This window comes from Protobothrops mucrosquamatus, unplaced genomic scaffold, assembly GCF_001527695.2.
Source record: "Protobothrops mucrosquamatus isolate PMUCROS unplaced genomic scaffold, P.Mucros_1.0 scaffold1486, whole genome shotgun sequence".
Classification (NCBI taxonomy): domain Eukaryota; kingdom Metazoa; phylum Chordata; class Lepidosauria; order Squamata; family Viperidae; genus Protobothrops; species Protobothrops mucrosquamatus.
In genome coordinates, this window is record NW_015387663.1 from 656383 (window position 1) to 675019 (window position 18637).

The following is an 18637-nucleotide window of genomic DNA, read 5'->3' on the forward strand; positions in this document are numbered from 1 at the left end:
TGGTGTAGTGTATTGTGTGAATTCGGTTTGTTAACCATGATTTATTATTTGCATATCTATCCTCAAAAGAAGATTATCTGTCTAGATTTTGGCATGGGGTTTGGCAGAATAATATATTTGATGGCAACAAATAATCATTTGGTAGTATGGTTTCAGCCATGGGAGGATAAGGAAATACAGTTTAATTTATTTTTCCAAGTCATTGAACTCAAAGGTCTGGCAGTGATGACACCCTTGCCCTCACTGAGAACATTGTTCCATAATGAGAATCCTGTTATGGACTCAGATAAGCTGAGCTGGACCTTCTTAAACAACACATTGTTATTATGATAAGAGTTTACTATTTCTTTTCTGCTGAATGAACATGGATATATTATTGATGGTTGTTCTCCAAAGAATTTATTTAGGTATTTTTATAAGTTCCCATACTGTATATAAAAACAGTTACAAATTGTTATTATAATGACTTGCTATGTAAAACTAAAATAAAATAGGACAGACTCTCATTGTGGTACTCATGAATTTATATGTATACCTTGTATTTCTTGCAGCAATCCATTAAGACTAATTATGGATAATGATGAGGAGTATTAAGTTCAGTTAATTATACTCAGCCATGAAAATCCTGGTATACATATCAATGGTGTCATTTCGGGCTAGAAATACTCCATAAAGGAAACTCCATTTTTAACTTTTTTCTGAGTGAAATCAGGAATCGGTGCCGCTGTTGAAAACCAACCTTTTCAGGGTCCTTTAGCAACATTTCCCTTACAGCCCAGCACGTTTTTCACCCCTCCTGATTTTTTTATTCTTTTATAAAAACAGCCCTAAGAAGTGGCATGCTTTAAAGCAGAGTTGTAGACTTAAGCATAATCTATATTTCTAGTGAGACATTCTTAGAGAATTGGGAGGCAATAGACCAGACCAAAGACAAGGATAAACTGATATGCTGGAGACCATCATGGGAGTCTAGAAGGAATGATGAGGAACAGTTGAAAAATTGAGGTTTTATAAAAGCATGCAAGGTTTGACTGACCAATAAATGTTTCCTATAGCCCAACTTTTACATTTCCAGTTCTACAGAAAAAAAAATCATCCGTTTTTGATTCTGCATATATATGACATTCAATGAAGGTGTTTTAGGAGAGATGGGTTCCCAAATATAAGAAATAAAAAGGGATGTTCTATGTTAATTTCAGCATGTTGTTTTCTACTCTTGATGGTGCTGATACCTGATACCTCCTTGCTTTTCTCCCAGGTTCTCCGGGGAGGAGCCAGCCAGCGTCCTTTGACCCCAAATCAGAACCAACAGGGCCAGCAGACAGATCCTTTAGTGGCTGCAGCAGCCGTGAATTCAGCTCTTGCTTTTGGGCAGGGGCTGGCAGCAGGAATGCCAGGTAGGAGCTTATGATTTCCAGAAGAATTGGGGGGGGGGGTAGGGCAACACACACACACACACAAAAACCCACCAGTATTGTAAAGACGATTCCTTATAACGGTCCCATCTGTCTTCATAGGTTACCCAGTCCTGGCTCCGGCTGCCTATTATGACCAAACAGGTGCTCTTGTGGTGAATACAGGGGCAAGGAATGGCCTTGGGGCTCCGGTACGACTGGTGGCTCCTGCCCCTGTCCTCATCAGTTCCTCAGCTGCACAAGCAGGCAAGTCTTGCTTAGGTACTCTCTGTGGGAGCACCGCAGTCAGATGCATCGTCCATTTCAGCAGCTCTGTGAAACTGTTAGATGTAACGGGTATCAAAATCCAGATGGAACACATGGTTGCATAGGACTTAAAATCCATAGAAAAAAATGGAATTAAATATGGAAAAGGCAAGTCCTGCCTAGCATGTTTGTGAGCAAGAAGGTGTTGTCCCCATTTAGCAAATTTGGCCCAAGCATTCTTCCCTCATGCAGACCGAACTGGCATTTCGTTTCTATGCATGTGATTCTTAAGTTATAACATATAAAGCAGGGATTCTAGTTGAATGTGCCGTCTTCCTAGCTTGAATTGGCTGTATTCACGCATTATATTTAGCTAGGATTTTTTCAATTGAAAAAAATCGAGTGTTTCTTGAATGATCGATCATGGCTAAATTTGCACATAACACTAAGATACAAGGAGGGGGGAAGGCAGGTTTGCAAATCACGTTATGCTAATCTTTCCTACTGTGGCTTAATATTACATATTAACCAGGTGATTGTTCTATGCTTTGTTTTAGTAAGCTAGAGTTTGTTTTAAAGCACGATTCCTGATTTGTATGTAAGCAAATTCTAAAGTGCCACAGCAGTAAAAGTGCTGTTTACAAACTCACTAGAAAGAAAGGAGGGTAGGGACTGTTATGTGGAAAGCTGCTTTGCTATCATGGCAAATCATTTAATTTGATTGCCAGTGTGATACACTCTTCTCCCAACAGTTTAGAAATTACTGCTCCAAGTGATACATAAACGTTATCGATGGCCTTTCCTGGAAATGAATTTGGATACATAGCATTCTATAAAATAAATGCCATATAGGTAGTCCTCAACTTACGAACACAATTGAGCCCAAAATTTCTGTTGTTAAGTAAGATCTTTGATAAGTGAATTTTGCCCCATTTTACGATCTTTCTTGCTTCAGCTGTTAAGTGAATCACTGCAGTTGACAAGCTAGTTAACACGGTTGTTAAGTGAATCTGGCTTCCCCATTGACTTCGCTTGTCAGAAAATTGCAAAAAGTGATCAGGTGACCCTGGGACGCTGCAACCGTCATAAATACAAACCAGTTATCAAGCATCTGAATTTTGATCGCGTGATTCTGGGGAGGTTGGAAAGCTCATAACTGTGAAAAATGGTCATAAGTTACTTTTTTCAGTGCCCTTGTAACTTTGAATGGTCACTAAATGAGCTGTATTTATTCAGGCTGGGTGAGGTTTCCCATTCTTTGCCTTGTTAATGTTTTCCCCCTCTCTTTCCCTGTGGTAGCGGTTGCAGCTGCTGCAGCTTCAGCCAACGGTGCTGCTGGTGGCCTAGCAGGAACGACCAGCGGGCCCTTCCGACCTCTTGGGACTCAACAGCCGCAGCCGCAGCAGCAGCCCACCAGCAACTTGGCCTCCAGCTCCTTTTACGGCAACAATTCCCTCACTAGCAATTCGCAGAGCAGCTCGCTCTTTTCTCAGGGCTCTGCCCAGCCTGCCAACACTTCCCTCGGCTTTGGGAGCAGCAGTTCCCTTGGTGCTACCCTGGGGTCTGCGCTGGGAGGTTTCGGAACAGCAGGTAGGAGCGGCAGCTCTCTCCAAGTAAAGCAAACAACAGCCGTTTTATGACTGGGAATAGATGACAGGACCTCAAGAAGAACTCTGAACTGAACTGGCTAGGAGGGAATAGGAATTTTTATGTAGGTCAGTTCTGAATAAAGCTCCCAGTTCTCCATAGATCCAGCGAAGATCCTTTAGGACATGACCCCTGGCTTACACGGTGGACTAAAGAAAAAAGTTTTCTAAGGGTGTCTCAAGAATTAGGTTCAGACAACACAGTCGTATCAAATAAATCACACAGGTCCCTCAGTGAGGGAGATTGGCGGTTGTTAAATATGACAAATATGACTTTAGTCCAGTGTGTTAACACAACTTAAATTTCAGCTCATTGATATCTGTATATGAAGGAATATTTATTGCTGTGTTTATTTGTTTGCATTTTCCTAGCCTTTTTTGTGGCCTCCCCTATCCTATTTAAACACCTACCTTGAAAGTATTATGTTAAACCTGTGACTAAGCCAAGGTTTCCCAGTAAATTTTGTTCCACCCTCTGAATCTCAGTACTTCAACCATTACATCTCACTGGTTCTTTGCTAAATTGCTGAGAAAGTGGCTGAGAAAAATAAATCTTTCTCAGAGAAAATCTCAGAGAAATGCCACATCCCTATCAGTAATTTGATCCCTCAATTCTAGAAATCTCATGTGAGAAAATTAAAAGGGTGTGTAAAACAGGATACTGGCATTCCAGTAAGATTTTTGATTTCAGAGTTTTTTCAGATTAAAAAAAAATAATTATTTTAAAATTATTCAATGTGGAGAGTGCTGTTTGAAATTTAGACACCTTCTGTCATGCCTGTTTCTGTTAATTTGAAAGAATTCTAGTAGCATTAGGAGATAATTCCCAATCTTTCAGTTTTGCTTTGATAATTAGACCCAGAGGTATTCCTCCTTCCCAGTATCCTCCTTTTCTTATTGATGAGACCTTTCACTCCTCACCTCTTTCCTTTCTGTTTCAGTTGCCAATTCCAACACAGGCAGCGGTTCTCGCAGAGATTCCCTCACTGGCAGCACTGATCTCTACAAGAGGACATCCAGCAATTTGACTCCTATAGGACATAGCTTTTATAATGGCCTTGGTTTTTCCTCTTCACCGGGTCCGGTAGGCATGCCTTTACCTAGTCAAGGACCTGGCCATTCTCAGACTCCTCCACCATCTTTGTCTTCTCATGGCTCTTCTTCAAGCTTAAACCTTGGTAAGGGCACTGCTGTTCTCACACGTTAAATCTGCATCTTGGTTGAAGCTGTGGCTGCCCCCACTCATTGTTTCCCATCTGGACCACTGCTTGAAACTTGCTGTCCTCTAGATCAAGGGTCCCCAACCCCTGGTCCCTGGACCAGTACTGGGCCGCGGCATGCCAGCAACCGGTCCGCACAAACAAGCAAAGCCCCATCCGCGGGATGCAGGCAGCACAGAAAACCATGCTCCCTCCGGTCCGTGGAAAAACCTCTCTCCACAGAACCAGTCTCTAGTGTCCAAACAGTTGGGGACCTCTGCTCTAGATGGTTTGGCTAACAATAGAACAGCCAATTCAAAATACTGAGAGGATCCCATTTTATCTATTGTTATGCTATATTGCTTGGGTAGATAGATGCTCCTGCTTAGATGACAGGACCTCAAGAAGAACTCTGAACTGAACTGGCTAGGAACCTTCAGGAACCTTCCTTCTTGAAACCCCACTCTGAAAAACTGTTTTGTGGGCCCAGCAAGATTGGCCCAGTTAAAGAATGTCAGAAGACTGAAGACTTCTGTCTTATAAATGATCTGTAATCCTTAAAAGCTGCTTTTTATTTGTTTCAAACAGAAATAACAGCAGAATCCAAATATTAGACAATATTCCTTTTGTGAATGCTAAACCGTTATCCTTTTAATCTTGTTAGCCTTAACCTTTAACTGGCTTTCGACCCCAGCCTTTTTCTTGGTCTGAAATATGACGGCATCTCAGTAAACAGTGACTGGATCCAGGATTGTTCCACGTTGGGCTCTTGATAGGGTTGCACACTAAGTGTAGGTCATAGATAACGTAATTTCACACCCAGATTGTGGCTGGTGTATTGATCGAGTCACATCTAGTGAATCTGTACAGAATGCTTTTTTGCAAGGGCATATGCTAGCAAATAGAAAGGTGGAGAAGAATAGGATAATATGTAAGATGTTCCAATAAAAAAGTATCATCAGTGGCATTCAAAGTAGAATTTGTGTCTTTGCCTACTATTGGGCTTGAAATTGGGCTTTTTTTTTTTAAGCAGCAGCAGCAAAATTATGCTGTTGCTAAGTGATCGGCCCTGATTATGTTTTTTCTGAAAAAGTAAAAAGTACTCACCTGCTTAGATCACTTGCGTAAAGCTCATTCTGCAGCAGCAAAGGTATAGTGGAAGCTTGGTTTTCTCTGGCGGTGCTTTCTTGTGAAGGGAGGACTATCTCATTTTAGCCCTCATCCATTGGAGTTTTTTAAAGCTGGATGTAGGAACTGACTAATCACCTCTGGTGCCAATAAAGAAAGAGGCGAAGGTTCAAAGGACATGGAAACCACAGCTTGCCTTTATGACTAAAACCAACCACTGAACGATCACATGTGCATTTTTTTTCAGTTAAAAGTCTGTCCCACTTCGGTTACAGCCTGGGGGAAAATGTCTCCGTGTGTTGGCAGCTTGAGGCATTCTTACTAGCCACGTAAGCTACCACTGGTATTTTAGCTTTTTTTTTTTTTTTAATCCTTGCAGGAGGTCTCACAAATGGAAGTGGCCGTTACATCTCTGCTGCCCCTGGAGCTGAAGCCAAGTACCGGAGTGCAAGCAGCGCTTCCAGTCTCTTCAGTCCCAGCAGTACCCTCTTCCCATCCTCGCGCTTGCGTTATGGGATGTCCGATGTCATGCCCTCTGGCCGCAGCAGGCTGCTCGAAGACTTCCGTAATAACCGGTATCCGAACCTGCAGTTGAGAGAGATTGCTGGTCACATTATGGAATTTTCCCAGGATCAACATGGATCAAGGTAAGCGGGGAGAACTAGCAGAAGAGAACTTTTATAGAAAAGAGTGCAGGGGCTTTTTTTTCCTTTTTCCAGGCCAAACATAATGTTTGAGTAGCATTCTGCGGGACTGCTTTCCTCAAACACAACTGGGCCCTATATTTATATTTATATTGGGGAGGTTTTTGTTTTGGTCCCTTTGAGTAAGTCTTCATTCCTGGCAAAGTACATAGACAAAGCCATACTATTCTTGGCAATTTTTTTCAGAAGTGGTTTGCCATTGCTTTCTTTCTAGCCCTAAGAAACTGACCCAAGGTCACCCAGCTGCCTAAAATTTGGCCAATATAATTACACGTTTCATCCTCTTTTCACATTAAAATTATGCATTGAATGGCCTGGGGAGGTCATTGAAACCTTTGGGATCGGTGCATGGCTGAGTTCATTCCTATAAATGTCAGAAATAGTTTAAGGAGCAAGACAGTATATTGCACTGGTAACAGAAACTGCATAAAATTATCTGAAAGATTGCCACTTAAAGCAACTTAAAATCCTAACAAGAGTTTTAGCTATATCATTTCCATAGAGGGAAGCCCTCAGACTCTAGGAATCACTTGTTTCTAAAAGCTCTTGTTCACGCAGCTGTCCGGAGGCAAAGACAGGAAGGGTTATTTTTGTGTAGAAAGGTTTATATGCTTCAGCATGCCAGTAGCAATTGATATCATTGGATTTATGCTTATTTTGAGTTAAAATCAATAGGGAATTGCTGGCTGGAGGGTAATATATAAATTAATCTGGTAGAAAGTCTCAGTGCTGTTTTTTATTTGGTTTTTGTCAGGCAAATGCTAGGCATAGTTATCTTACTTCAATAATTTCAAGTTTTAAAAAACTACATCAACATCAGCCATACAAATTTCTTGTTTAATTGTACCCTCTCCAGGTTTATCCAGCTTAAACTGGAACGTGCCACCCCAGCTGAAAGACAGCTTGTCTTCAATGAAATCCTACAGGCAGCATATCAGCTGATGGTTGATGTGTTTGGAAATTATGTAATCCAGAAATTTTTTGAGGTGAGTTCTGTTTACAGTGCTATTTCCAGAGGTTTTGTTTCCATTTGGCTTAGCTGCAAATTAAGTGGAATGAATCAGGAGTTGGCAAACCTCTCAGGTGAACATCACCGTCTCCTTCCTACCTCTAATCTCATCTAGTCATGATGATGTCACCTTGTGAAATCTCATGTGAGAATGCAGAAACTTCCTGTTATTCAGTGGTCTTGCAAAATTTTGGCCATTTAAGCATATTAAATTAGGTGGGTTTTAACCTACTCTGCATGTTTTGATAAACACTGAAATATGTCTTGTAACTGCTGTCATTGCTTCTAGTTTGGCAGCCTAGAACAGAAGCTCGCTTTAGCAGAACGTATCCGTGGCCATGTCCTCTCCTTGGCTTTGCAAATGTATGGCTGCCGAGTTATACAAAAAGCTCTTGAGTTTATTCCCCCAGACCAGCAGGTAATTGTAAGTTTCCATTTTACTTTTATCTCTTGATGTTACATGTCAGTGTTTCCTTTCATTTTAAATTAAATTACCTTAGGCTTTGTCTTTATGATTTTTTTCTTCTTCTCCTTTTAGTGGTTGTGATGTATCTATTCTATGACCTGTGTACGTGTACAAATAGTGAAAGACTTTTGGGGAATGCAAGACTAGGTGTTGGTGGGCAAGGGGATGCTGTGTGTTCTTCCCAGATCATGTTTGCCATAAAGGTAGTGAAGAAAATAATAAAAGGTCTTGTGCAGTCTTTGCTATTTTCTTGGGGGGGGGGGTGAGGTGGGGGGTGGTTAGTAGTGATTGCTAGCTAGGAGGAGCTACAGTTGGGACATTCCTTTCTTGAGATAGCCCACATGCCCACAGCCCATTCAGCAAAATCTACTCTTTGTGATTGGCAAGCTCAGATGCATTTTGGGGGGAAGTGAAATAATAGGCCTTTGCAAAATGTTTTGAACTCAAAACATCCTGAATTTGAAACACTTTGTTCCAAGCTCAAAACTGCTGTTTGGTTGCCCTTCTGACCATTCCAAAAGAGTTTGAAACCATCCCATTTTGAGCTTGAAATTTAAATATCTATGAACCAAACACTTGGGTGATCAGAGCAATATCATGTCATTTCCAGAACCATATTGACTTTGAATTTGTTTGCACAAGTGATTCAGTTCCTGCCTATCAGAAACAGGAGATAGGAGAAGCTTCATTTTACCCAAGATCCATGAGAATCTTGCTGATCAGTGCTTGGGAGTTTAAGAAGAAGAATCATCTTAGCTGGTTCTTAAGGCCTGGTTTTTACTGTCTGTGGTTCTGGTGGTGCTTTCTCTGTGTTTCTCTATCCCTTCTTCCATAGAACGAGATGGTCCGAGAACTGGATGGCCACGTCTTGAAGTGTGTAAAAGACCAGAATGGAAATCATGTTGTGCAAAAATGCATTGAATGTGTGCAGCCACAATCCCTGCAGTTTATAATTGATGCATTTAAGGGGCAGGTAAGAAGGTGTTTGTGTGCATATTTGACAGAGAATGTACACAGACATTAGGAGGCAAGGAAATTGATATAAAATAGCAGGGCTGAAGGAATTAATTTTGGATACTCTGTCTTTAGTTAAATGGCAGGATAATGATCAGATACAAGATCATTTAAATGCTTTGTTTCCTTGAAAAGGTACACTTAGTGATCTGATCTATCCCCTTTGTCTGCTGCTGTCTAGTAGCCCATTTTCCCCTCATTTCTAACTGGGGACGCTATTATCATTGTTTTTCCACCAATATATGTATATTGTTTCATAGAGTAACTGGTAAAGTATTGGGAGAGGAAAAGAGCAATGAAAGATGGAAAATTTCTTCATACATATATGTGTGTGGGTATGGGTATGTATCTCCACGTTCCTGCTTTGCAATGCTTAAATTCCAAATATTATCCCAAAGTCACTGAGCAAATTGTGGATCAGTTCTATTATAAATACTTGAACTGAAATTAAAGTGCTGAAAAGCAGACATCATAAAAATGAGCTAAGTTTTGAGAAGGAATTGGAAGTCAACGCATCCTATGGTCTTGGGGATATATCTCTCTCTATAAAGAGCAGCCAGTTAAAAAAAAGTATTTGAATCCTTCAGCAGGATTTTAAGGCCCTGCGCGTGAAGCGCCCAAAGGAGTCATGTGCAGAAAGCTAAAAGCATTGCCGTGTTCACGTAATCCAGTATGCAGTAGGCCAAGGTTACCTTCTCTTCCAGAACTGCAGGAAAATAAGGTAGTTCAAGATGACAACGTTTTGAAAGCTCAAAATGACCATTTTTCTTCCAACTACACCATGTCACCATCAATCTTAACATCAAGTTTTAAAATGTACAAAGAATTCAGTTTCACAGCTTTTGGAGCCTGGCAGTGAGTGATAACTAGCGAGTATTAAATATTTGACATGCTACCTTGCCTGGTGTTTTTGGTTGTTTGTTTGCTTCTTTTAAATTTAGGCTGTTCTGAATGTCCTCACCTCTGTCTCTTGAACTCAGGTGTTTGCCTTGTCAACCCATCCATATGGCTGCCGGGTCATTCAGAGGATCCTTGAACACTGTCTACCTGAACAGACCCTCCCTATCCTGGAAGAGCTTCATCAACACACAGAACAGCTTGTGCAGGTAATCTGTCAATTCATAAATGAAATTGGACAGTTTTCTGGCACTTGGATGTTCTCCAGATATGTGGTCGGCTTTCAAAATTCTCAGCAATGACAATGCTGGGTAGGCCAATATGGGAGTTCAGCAACTCACATCCAGAAGATACCAGATTGGAGAAGGGCAGAAAAATAGGGTATCTGCGTAATCCTTGTTTAGCAACTGCCTTGCTTATTGACCGTTCAGTTACAATAGTGATACAAAAGTTATTTGATGACCAATACTTGCATGTATGACCTTAGCAGATCTGTAAAGCAAAGGAATGCTGAAGTAAGATCATGAACATAGTTATGGTTTCACTTCTTAGGTGTCAATCCCAATTGTGGCTAAACAAGGACCATACACATACATTGGCAACTTTAAGATGTGTGGATTTCAACTTGCAGAATTTCCCAGCCAGCATAGCGTAGCTGGCTGGAGAATTCTGGGAACTATAGTGCACACAGCTTCAAAAAGCCAAGGTTGAGAAACATTGACCACCTATACTGTTAAAGGTATTAAACTGGCACTAGGAAAACAGAATAATAGAGTTGGAAGGGACCTTGGAGGTCTTCTAGTCCAATCCCCTGCTCAGGTAGGAAACCTATACATTTCAATCAAATCCTTGTCTAATCTCTTCTTAAAAACTTCCAGTGTTGGAGCATCCACAACTTCTGGAGGCAAGGTGTTCCACTGATGAATTGTTCTAACTTCAGGAAATTCCTCCTTAGTTCTAAGTTGCTTCTCTCCTTGATTAGTTTCCATCCATTGCTTCTTGCCTTGCCTTTCACATGCTTTGGGGAATAGGTTGATCACCTCTTCTTTGTGGCAGCCCCATAGACATTGGAACACTGCTATCATGTCACACCTAATCCTTCTTATATAGCAACTGGTTATCATATTCAGCCCACCAATCTACCTCTCACACTTTTTGTAGAGAAAAATAGGACAAAGCATTGTGTTAAGTTCCAGAATAAAAGGTGGAATACACATTTGATGGAGAAAGAATTGATGAGAAGGCAATAGTTTTGGTACTCCATTTCAGAAATGAAAATTGTAATTAGCTTGATTACAGCCTGGCTTATTACATAATACTGCGTAATTACAATCAAGTTTTAAGGATGTTTAGCACAAAAAGGGTTTTAAGGTTTAATCTCCTGTTGTCTACCCAAACAGGATCAATATGGGAACTATGTTATCCAACATGTACTTGAACATGGGCGACCTGAAGATAAAAGCAAGATAGTGGCAGAAATTAGAGGCAACGTGCTTGTGCTGAGTCAGCACAAATTTGCCAGGTATCATTATATATCTTTTTATGTCTATTTCTAAATAATTAGCTCTAGGAAAAATACTGAAGTGGGAGAAGGTTTGTTTATCATATACAGAAAAAAAAGAGCTACTAATTCAAAATGAAGCTTTAGGATCCATCTTAATGATGAAATGTTTAGTAGCTTCTCTCCTGTCCTGCAAATGTATTTTTAGATCTCTTTATTGGGCAGAGTTACATAGAGCAGAATGTGGCATTGGGAAGGTGGGGAGAGGCTAAACGGTAGTGAAATCACGAATTCTGCATGAGTAGAGTTTATTTTTTTTGTATTATATTTTTTATTAATTTTTTTTACAAGCATAAGTCACTCAATAATTGGTAAACAATGTGTTGTCTGGGTTACATTTGTAAAGACACTCCTTAACAATTGATTTCTATAGTCTGTATTCTATATATTAATTTTAGTTGATTTCCTCTTTCCCCAAAACATTCTTTTTTTGCAAACATTGTTAATACAATTCTTATTGTTTTAATAAATGACAATTTAGTATATATTTTTTCCAATATTCCTAAAAAATAATCATCATATTAGTACATTTCTTTTCTTTTCAGTCATTTGGATTGCCTTATCACTGATCCTGTTACAATCCTTATTTTAGTTTATTTCTCCCGCCAAATTCTAAATATTCTTACTGGTAAAGGTTTTCTCAGCGATTAGTTACATTTACATTGACAGACTTAATTATATTTTTTCCATATAAGCCATCTCACATTTTTACGTTTCTTAAGTAATGGATAAAAGAGTAAAAAGAAGGGAAAAGAAGAAGAACGAAAAAGAAATGAAAAATAAAAAAGAAGAGAAGAAAGCAGAAGTAACGGAACATAAGAAATAACATACTACTTAGGATATATATCCCTCCTAGATTAATAGTATTTATTTTCTCAAATTTTTTATTCTTTTTAATCATAGTTAAAAATATATTTAATCTTTAGACATTCTATTCAATAAGTCTAGACATCTAATCCCTTAACTCTGATTCAAAGCATATATGTGTGTGTGTGTGTGTGTGTGTGTTTTCGTAGATTTTCACGGGTACAGGTATGCAGGTCTTGGCGTATTCGGGTCTTTTCCCGTGTAAGATTGAGAGTATCTTGGCGACATTTCGACGAGGTCCCACTCGTCATCTTCAGGCTGGGGTCTTCGGGTTCGTGCTTGTGTGAGCAAAGTGTGATCAGAGCTGCCGTCTCTCTATAAATATTGGTGGGGATGTGTGGAGTGCTGGCTTAGTTGCTGTAGGTGGGTTGGTTGACTGTGTGGGAGTTATTGTTTGCGGATTGTTTGGCTGTTTCATAACATCCTGAGTAGTTGAGGTGCTGGCTGTGTGCCCATTAGTCTTTTGTGTTATAATGACCTGGGTAATGGGTTGTGTGATTACATCCTGAGATCTAGTGTAGCGATATCCTAAGTTTTGTGTTGCAACATCCTGGGTGGTTGGACACACGCCATGAACACAGCTAGACCGCAAAGTCGGAGCCAAACCAAAGCCTGTGATGCTACATCACAGCCTTCTGCTCTGGACATCACATCACAGAACTCAGGAGGTTACAACGCTAAAGCTCAGGATGTTACAACACAGCCAACCACCCAGGATGTTTCTTGAATTCAGTCACATTTAAGTATCTAAAACATTTCATCCCTCTTAGAGTGGTGTATTTCAATTTTTTTCTATTTCTTTAACCATATTCAAACACACGTTTCTTTTTTAAGTATTCTCTCTGATACGTCCCATCATCTATTTTCTCAGTTTCCATCTTAATCCTTTTTCTTTGCCCAGAATCTTTCTTAATCAATGTACTTTGCTGGATCAAAAGGTTTTCCCATATGAGTTACTGTAGATGTAGAAAGTAAATCAATGTCTCTGTTATGAGCATTTGCTCCCTTTTTTTTATTAGGAATCTTTTTCCTTCCTTTTCTCTCCACTTCTTTTTGTCACTTTTTGTCTCTTCGTCGAATCCTTTCTCTTGTCTTCAGATTTGTTTTGTGATGTTAAAATGTAAGTTGTCTTTTCTTCCACTTGAATTAAATCATACTCTTTTATTTTGTGAAAGTCCATCTTTAAATCTTTTTCCTCGGATTTATATTCAATCATCTCTGCTGTGTTCTGAGGGTTTTTTTGAAGTGAAATTAAATTGGAGATAAGTTGATTTATACTTTCAAAGTTATTTTGTATTTCTTTGTGGTTTGAGATCATTGTCCTTTGAATGGATTGCAGCATATCGTATATTTCCTCTTGTAAAATATCCATTCTGTAAATATCACTTTATCTAAGCAGCTGTGTTTATTAAGACTTTGAAGGCCACAGGCAGAGATTTTATAGTCCTCATCCACCAGTAGGTGTCAGCGTTGGATCATTTTTCAGTTCTTTCTAGTCTTTTTCCTCCTTAAAGAGTTAGATTCACCGCTTCCAATAGCCAAAGGGGGGGATCCCTCCTTTTTTCACTCTCGGAGGTATTTTTGCTTCTTGGGAGTTCTCTTTTTCAGGAAAATAAGTAGGATAGAGAAAATCAGTTCTTACCCAGCTTCAAACGCACTGTTCACAATCAACTTAAGTAGAGCTTTTTGACTTCCGTTGCTTGCAGCTGGGGCTAGACAATGAAGTTAGCTAGCCTTTCTCCTGTTGGTTTCTGGGAGGCTTCTCCTGGACCGATTGGGGAGACCGCCGTCTCTCCTAGGTCCCTGGGACTACCTTCTTTCATTGCCACCTCTCCGGGGTGACTTCTGGCCCATTTAGGGTCCCCAAACAGGAAGAAACTCAGCTGAAGAGTTTGGTATCCCAAATCTCTCAGCTGATTGCACTGCTTGCAGGAACAGGAAGTCTGCATGAGTAGAGTTTAAATGCAGTCATGGAACAGACCAAGATGAAAGATTAGATTATCACTTGGTGTTGTGTTGCTTAGTTTTATCCAGTACTGCTCTCTTATGAAACAATTCAAATCCTTGGGTGTCAAGAGTGTTTGCACCAATGCGTTCCTCCAAATCAGGACCAAGTATTATCTGATTCCAGCTAGGGGCAGCCTCTGTGCAGTGTAATGTAGATACTAGAGAAGGATGAAGTTGTTACTGCTTCAGGAACTAAGAACATCTAAGAGCAATTTTATTGTTGATATAAAGCAGTGTGCAGTGTATATTCAGCATGTCTTTAGAAACACAATCTTTGTTCTAGCCCAACCCAACTATTTTGTATTTGTCAATTCAGGATGCCTTTAAGGGTAGGTGAAGAAGTTGGAGATCGGTACATGCTATATTGTAAAGCACTTGTTTTTGAAATAAATGTAGATAGTAGCTATATATGCATTATTCCTAGTTGCTCTTGATATCACTGAGTCAACATTAGTGAGCGTATTTTAAAGCTTGTTTATAGAAGACACTGTTATCTCAGTCTCAAGCTAAAACTCAGTCCTGACCATTTATTTCAATTTCCCAGTCTGCATTCTTATGTAACCAGGGGAAAACTGTTCAGATGTTTTATGACTCTATCCTCTCTGGATGTGCGTATCCACACTTAGAGATGCGTGAAATACTTTGCAAAATCCATTGATACGGATGCCTGTTGGGATGCCTGCCAATAACCTGTAGCCTTTCTGACTTGCTGCAGCAATGTTGTGGAGAAATGTGTCACACATGCCTCTCGCACTGAACGAGCCATGCTGATTGATGAGGTGTGTACTATGAACGATGGCCCTCACAGTGCCTTATACACCATGATGAAAGATCAGTATGCCAATTACGTGGTACAGAAAATGATCGATGTGGCAGAGCCAGCCCAGAGGAAGATTGTGATGCACAAGGTGGGTCGGTGGCCTGGATTTGCCCATTTTATTTTGTTGGAATACAGCCAGTGCAGAAATTATGAACAGACATTTCTTGGAAGTACTACCCAAGGACCTGAAAGATGCCACTACCCCTTCCCAGTTGTCCTGATCAGGACAACAAGCTGTCAAAGCTATCTTTGTGTTTTTGTTATTAGGGTAGCATCTTGAATGATTTTTTGGCATTCACTTTCCCTACTAAAATACAAACAATGTTTAAAGTAATCGTATTTGCTGGTTTTGCATTATTCAGTTTATATTAGTGAATAATCATGAAGAGGATCAGAATGCAAATGATAACCTGTGATGCAGGGCTCCCCAACCATAACAGGCCATGCAAGCAGCAGGTGAGCATGTGCACATATAGCTCCATTTGTGCGAGCATTGCTCTTGCTGCTCACACGGAAGCATCCCTTCCCTCCCCCCAGTTCCGCTGCTGTAATGCACAATCATGATGACTGCCAAGGGATTGGGTATCACATGTACATTAAAATACATTATTTGGGAGGATCCCAAATCTTTATAGGGACTGGAACAACATGGGAAAATTTCAGAGGAAGTGCGTATGTGTCTCCCTAATACTGGCTAGTCAGGACTTGATGCCTCTGTTTTGCATTTACTAGTTCAACAAAAGTTCCCAGAGTTAATCCTCTCTAGTTTGGCTTAGTTTCATTGGTCTCTGAATTCACCTTTACAACAGATAATGGCACTATCTGTATGAAGGCAGAAATCATTGTTGTCATTCGTTGCCTAGTTCATCGTTTGCATTTAATCCACTCTGGCAGCTTGAAAGACCCCGTCAGACTGTTTATTTCAGGAGCACTTGTGTAATCCAGGATGATACACAGATCTGAGGTTTCAACATCCTATGTAGTTCAGCAGTCATAGTTTCATGTGAGTGTACTTGTGAACCAATGGTGCTTAAATTCCTCTGCCCTCATCCCCTAGATCCGACCTCACATTGCCACTCTCCGCAAATATACATATGGAAAACACATCTTGGCCAAGCTGGAGAAGTACTACATGAAGAACGGGGTTGACCTTGGACCTATTTGTGGACCACCAAATGGCATCATCTGAAACAATGAGCTACAGAAGAGAATTTGTGACCACAGTACCTGGAATACACAACCAGCAACCTGTCAAGTTTTAATATATACTTTGAAAAATATTCATGGTTGCTCAACATAGATATTATGAGAATGACAAAATAAAACTAATCAACAAATTTAAACAGAAAAAAAGCTGGGAGGGGAGGCAAAAAAGACCCTTTGTAAATTTCTTTAATTTTATCCTGCATAACATGTACTAATTATTTTTTTAAATTGCCCTGCTGTTTCAGTGGTGTATAGAATTCTTGTACATAGGCAACAGATGTACATGGAAAGCCACATTTTTGTTCATTGATGTAACTATTTCAAATATGGAAAACTTTCAAGGTGGCTAATATGAAATTTAAAAAAAAAAGTTTTTAACTCCTCTACCTTACAGGAGAGCTTTTTGGAAACAACTGTTTTGTTCTCTTTTAGTCCACACTCAAAGAGAAGTTTTAGTTAAATTGCGCAGATCTGCATTTAACACTGTTTATAAATTTAAAAAAAAATCAGTTTGCTAAAGCTTCAATTTAAGGTAAGTTTTTAAGTTTCACAAACTTTTAAAAATTCCTTTTTCATAGCACAAAGTGCTAAAGAATTGAGCTTAGCAGTCAATTTTTTGGGGGAAACATACACACCAAGAGTTTTTTTTAAATAGCTGGTTGGTGTGTTCTTCTACTACAGTTCTTCTGTTAACACAGAGGCAATTTTTTTTAATTATTTAGCATGTAGAAAAAAATCCAATTCAACTTTGGTCTTGCTTCTATAAATATATAGTGTATACTTGGTGTAGACTTTGCATATATAAAAATTTGTAGTATTTTCTTGTTTTGATGTCTAATCTGTATCTATAATGTACCCTAGTAGTGGAACATACTTTTGATTGTACAATTGTACATTTGTAAACCTCTGTAATGTAAATGTGGAGAAGTTTGAATCAACATAAACCCATTTTTGGTAAGAAAATAAATTAGCAAAACCTGTGCATTTCAGTGTATATTCACCCCTTTTATGGTCGTAGCATATAGTGTTGTATATTGTAAATTGTAATTTCAACCAGAAGTAATTTTTTTTTCTTTGGAAGGAAATGTTCTCTTTATACAGCCTGGTTAATGTTTAAAAGAAAATGCTTGGTTTTTTTATTTGTCACCTAGTCAAAAGAGTAGCAATCCTTTCTAAATGTTACACACAAAAGATTCAGTTAAAAAATAGTGTTTATTTGACTCTTTGAAAAAGAAAAACAATGTTTTACTTATTTTGTGGCAGTAAAAAAAAGACACACCCCTTATTCCTTTTCAATCAGAGTCCCTCTTTCACCTTGTAAAGTGTGAAATCACTTTGCCTTTTTGTACAGAAGATAAACTGTATTTTGCATTTTGTCTACTTGTAAGTGAATGTAACATACTGTCAATTTTCCTTGTTTGAATATAGAATTGTAACACTACACGGTGTACATTTACAGAGCCTTGTGTATATTTCCAATGAACCTTTTTGCGAGCACACTTGTAACCATATGTGTATAATTAACAAACCTGTGTATGCTTATGCCTGGGCAACTATTTTTTGTAACTCTTGTGTAGATTGTCTCTAAACAATGTGTGATCTTTATTTTGAAAAATACAGAACTTTGGAATCTGGACTTGTGTTTCATTTGAGTATTTTCAGTATAGTGCACCAGGACAAAATGACTGTCTTTCTTTCTGATTTCACCATCTGCTTATGCAGTGCTTTTAAAGAAATGGTTGTATTTTGGGGGTGGGGAGATATTCTCCAGCACTGGAGATGGAGGATCCACCCATGGGTTATGACTGTATTCCTGCCCAATCAGATCAAGTCAGCCAAAGTTGCCACGCCTGTCCTGGACCATAGAGATCCCAGATTTTGACTTGATCTCGCCCAGGACAGACGTGAAAACTTGGCTCTTAGGCAGGTATAGTCTTCCATTGGGGGGATCCTCCATTTTATATCTCTTTAGCTGGGATTTTACTCCTAATTTAATCCTGGTGGATATCCATCCTAAAGGAGAAATTTAATTGATGGGGGGGGGATATTTCTTGAAGGGGCTCCTCCTTCCTCTCCCCTCTAAATTATTTATTTCAGACCGGCAAAGACAAAGAAAGTTCCCCTTTTTTTGCCGGCTGCATCTGAGGACTAACGGCTGTTAGTCCTCCGAACTTTAAACTTTAAAAGGGCAATCTGCTCTCAACCAGAGCTTGCGGCTGCAGCTCCTGGGGAATCACAGAACGAAGGGAGCGATTTCCTTCGTGCCTAAAGTTAAAATTCCAGGATTTTCAAACTATCCGGGGTCTCCTCCAATTTCTTCTGGAATCTCTGTTTCTCGGTTGGGGAATCGCCGACCGAAGAGCGCGTGCGCTCCCCCACTCAGCGCCGATCAGCTGCTCAGCGGCTGACCGGCAAATCAAAACCTCAATTTCGGCGTGAAGCTCCGCAGTGG

The 18637-nt window shown here is 39.6% G+C and overlaps 1 protein-coding gene and 1 non-coding gene across 3 annotated transcripts in view; both read left to right on the forward strand.

Moving 5' to 3' along the window:
* The window catches only part of PUM1 (pumilio RNA binding family member 1), a 52776-nt gene extending 34955 nt beyond the window's left edge, over nt 1-17821 (forward strand). Inside the window, exons 11-22 of one of the 2 annotated variants that reach the window (XM_015822186.1) lie at nt 1259-1397; nt 1518-1661; nt 2961-3251; nt 4249-4485; nt 6014-6281; nt 7195-7324; nt 7637-7771; nt 8649-8786; nt 9808-9933; nt 11125-11246; nt 14875-15067; nt 16037-17821. In XM_015822186.1, the coding sequence (XP_015677672.1) occupies nt 1259-1397; nt 1518-1661; nt 2961-3251; nt 4249-4485; nt 6014-6281; nt 7195-7324; nt 7637-7771; nt 8649-8786; nt 9808-9933; nt 11125-11246; nt 14875-15067; nt 16037-16168 (2055 nt within the window). In that variant the 3' untranslated portion in view covers nt 16169-17821. The remainder of the gene's footprint in view (nt 1-1258; nt 1398-1517; nt 1662-2960; nt 3252-4248; nt 4486-6013; nt 6282-7194; nt 7325-7636; nt 7772-8648; nt 8787-9807; nt 9934-11124; nt 11247-14874; nt 15068-16036) is intronic. The other variant, XM_015822187.1, reaches the window with a different exon arrangement.
* On the forward strand, nt 216-301 carry LOC114922980. Its single transcript, XR_003810546.1, has one exon. It is a non-coding gene; the product is annotated as a small nucleolar RNA SNORD103/SNORD85 (small nucleolar RNA).
* Nucleotides 17822-18637: the final 816 nt, after the last annotated feature.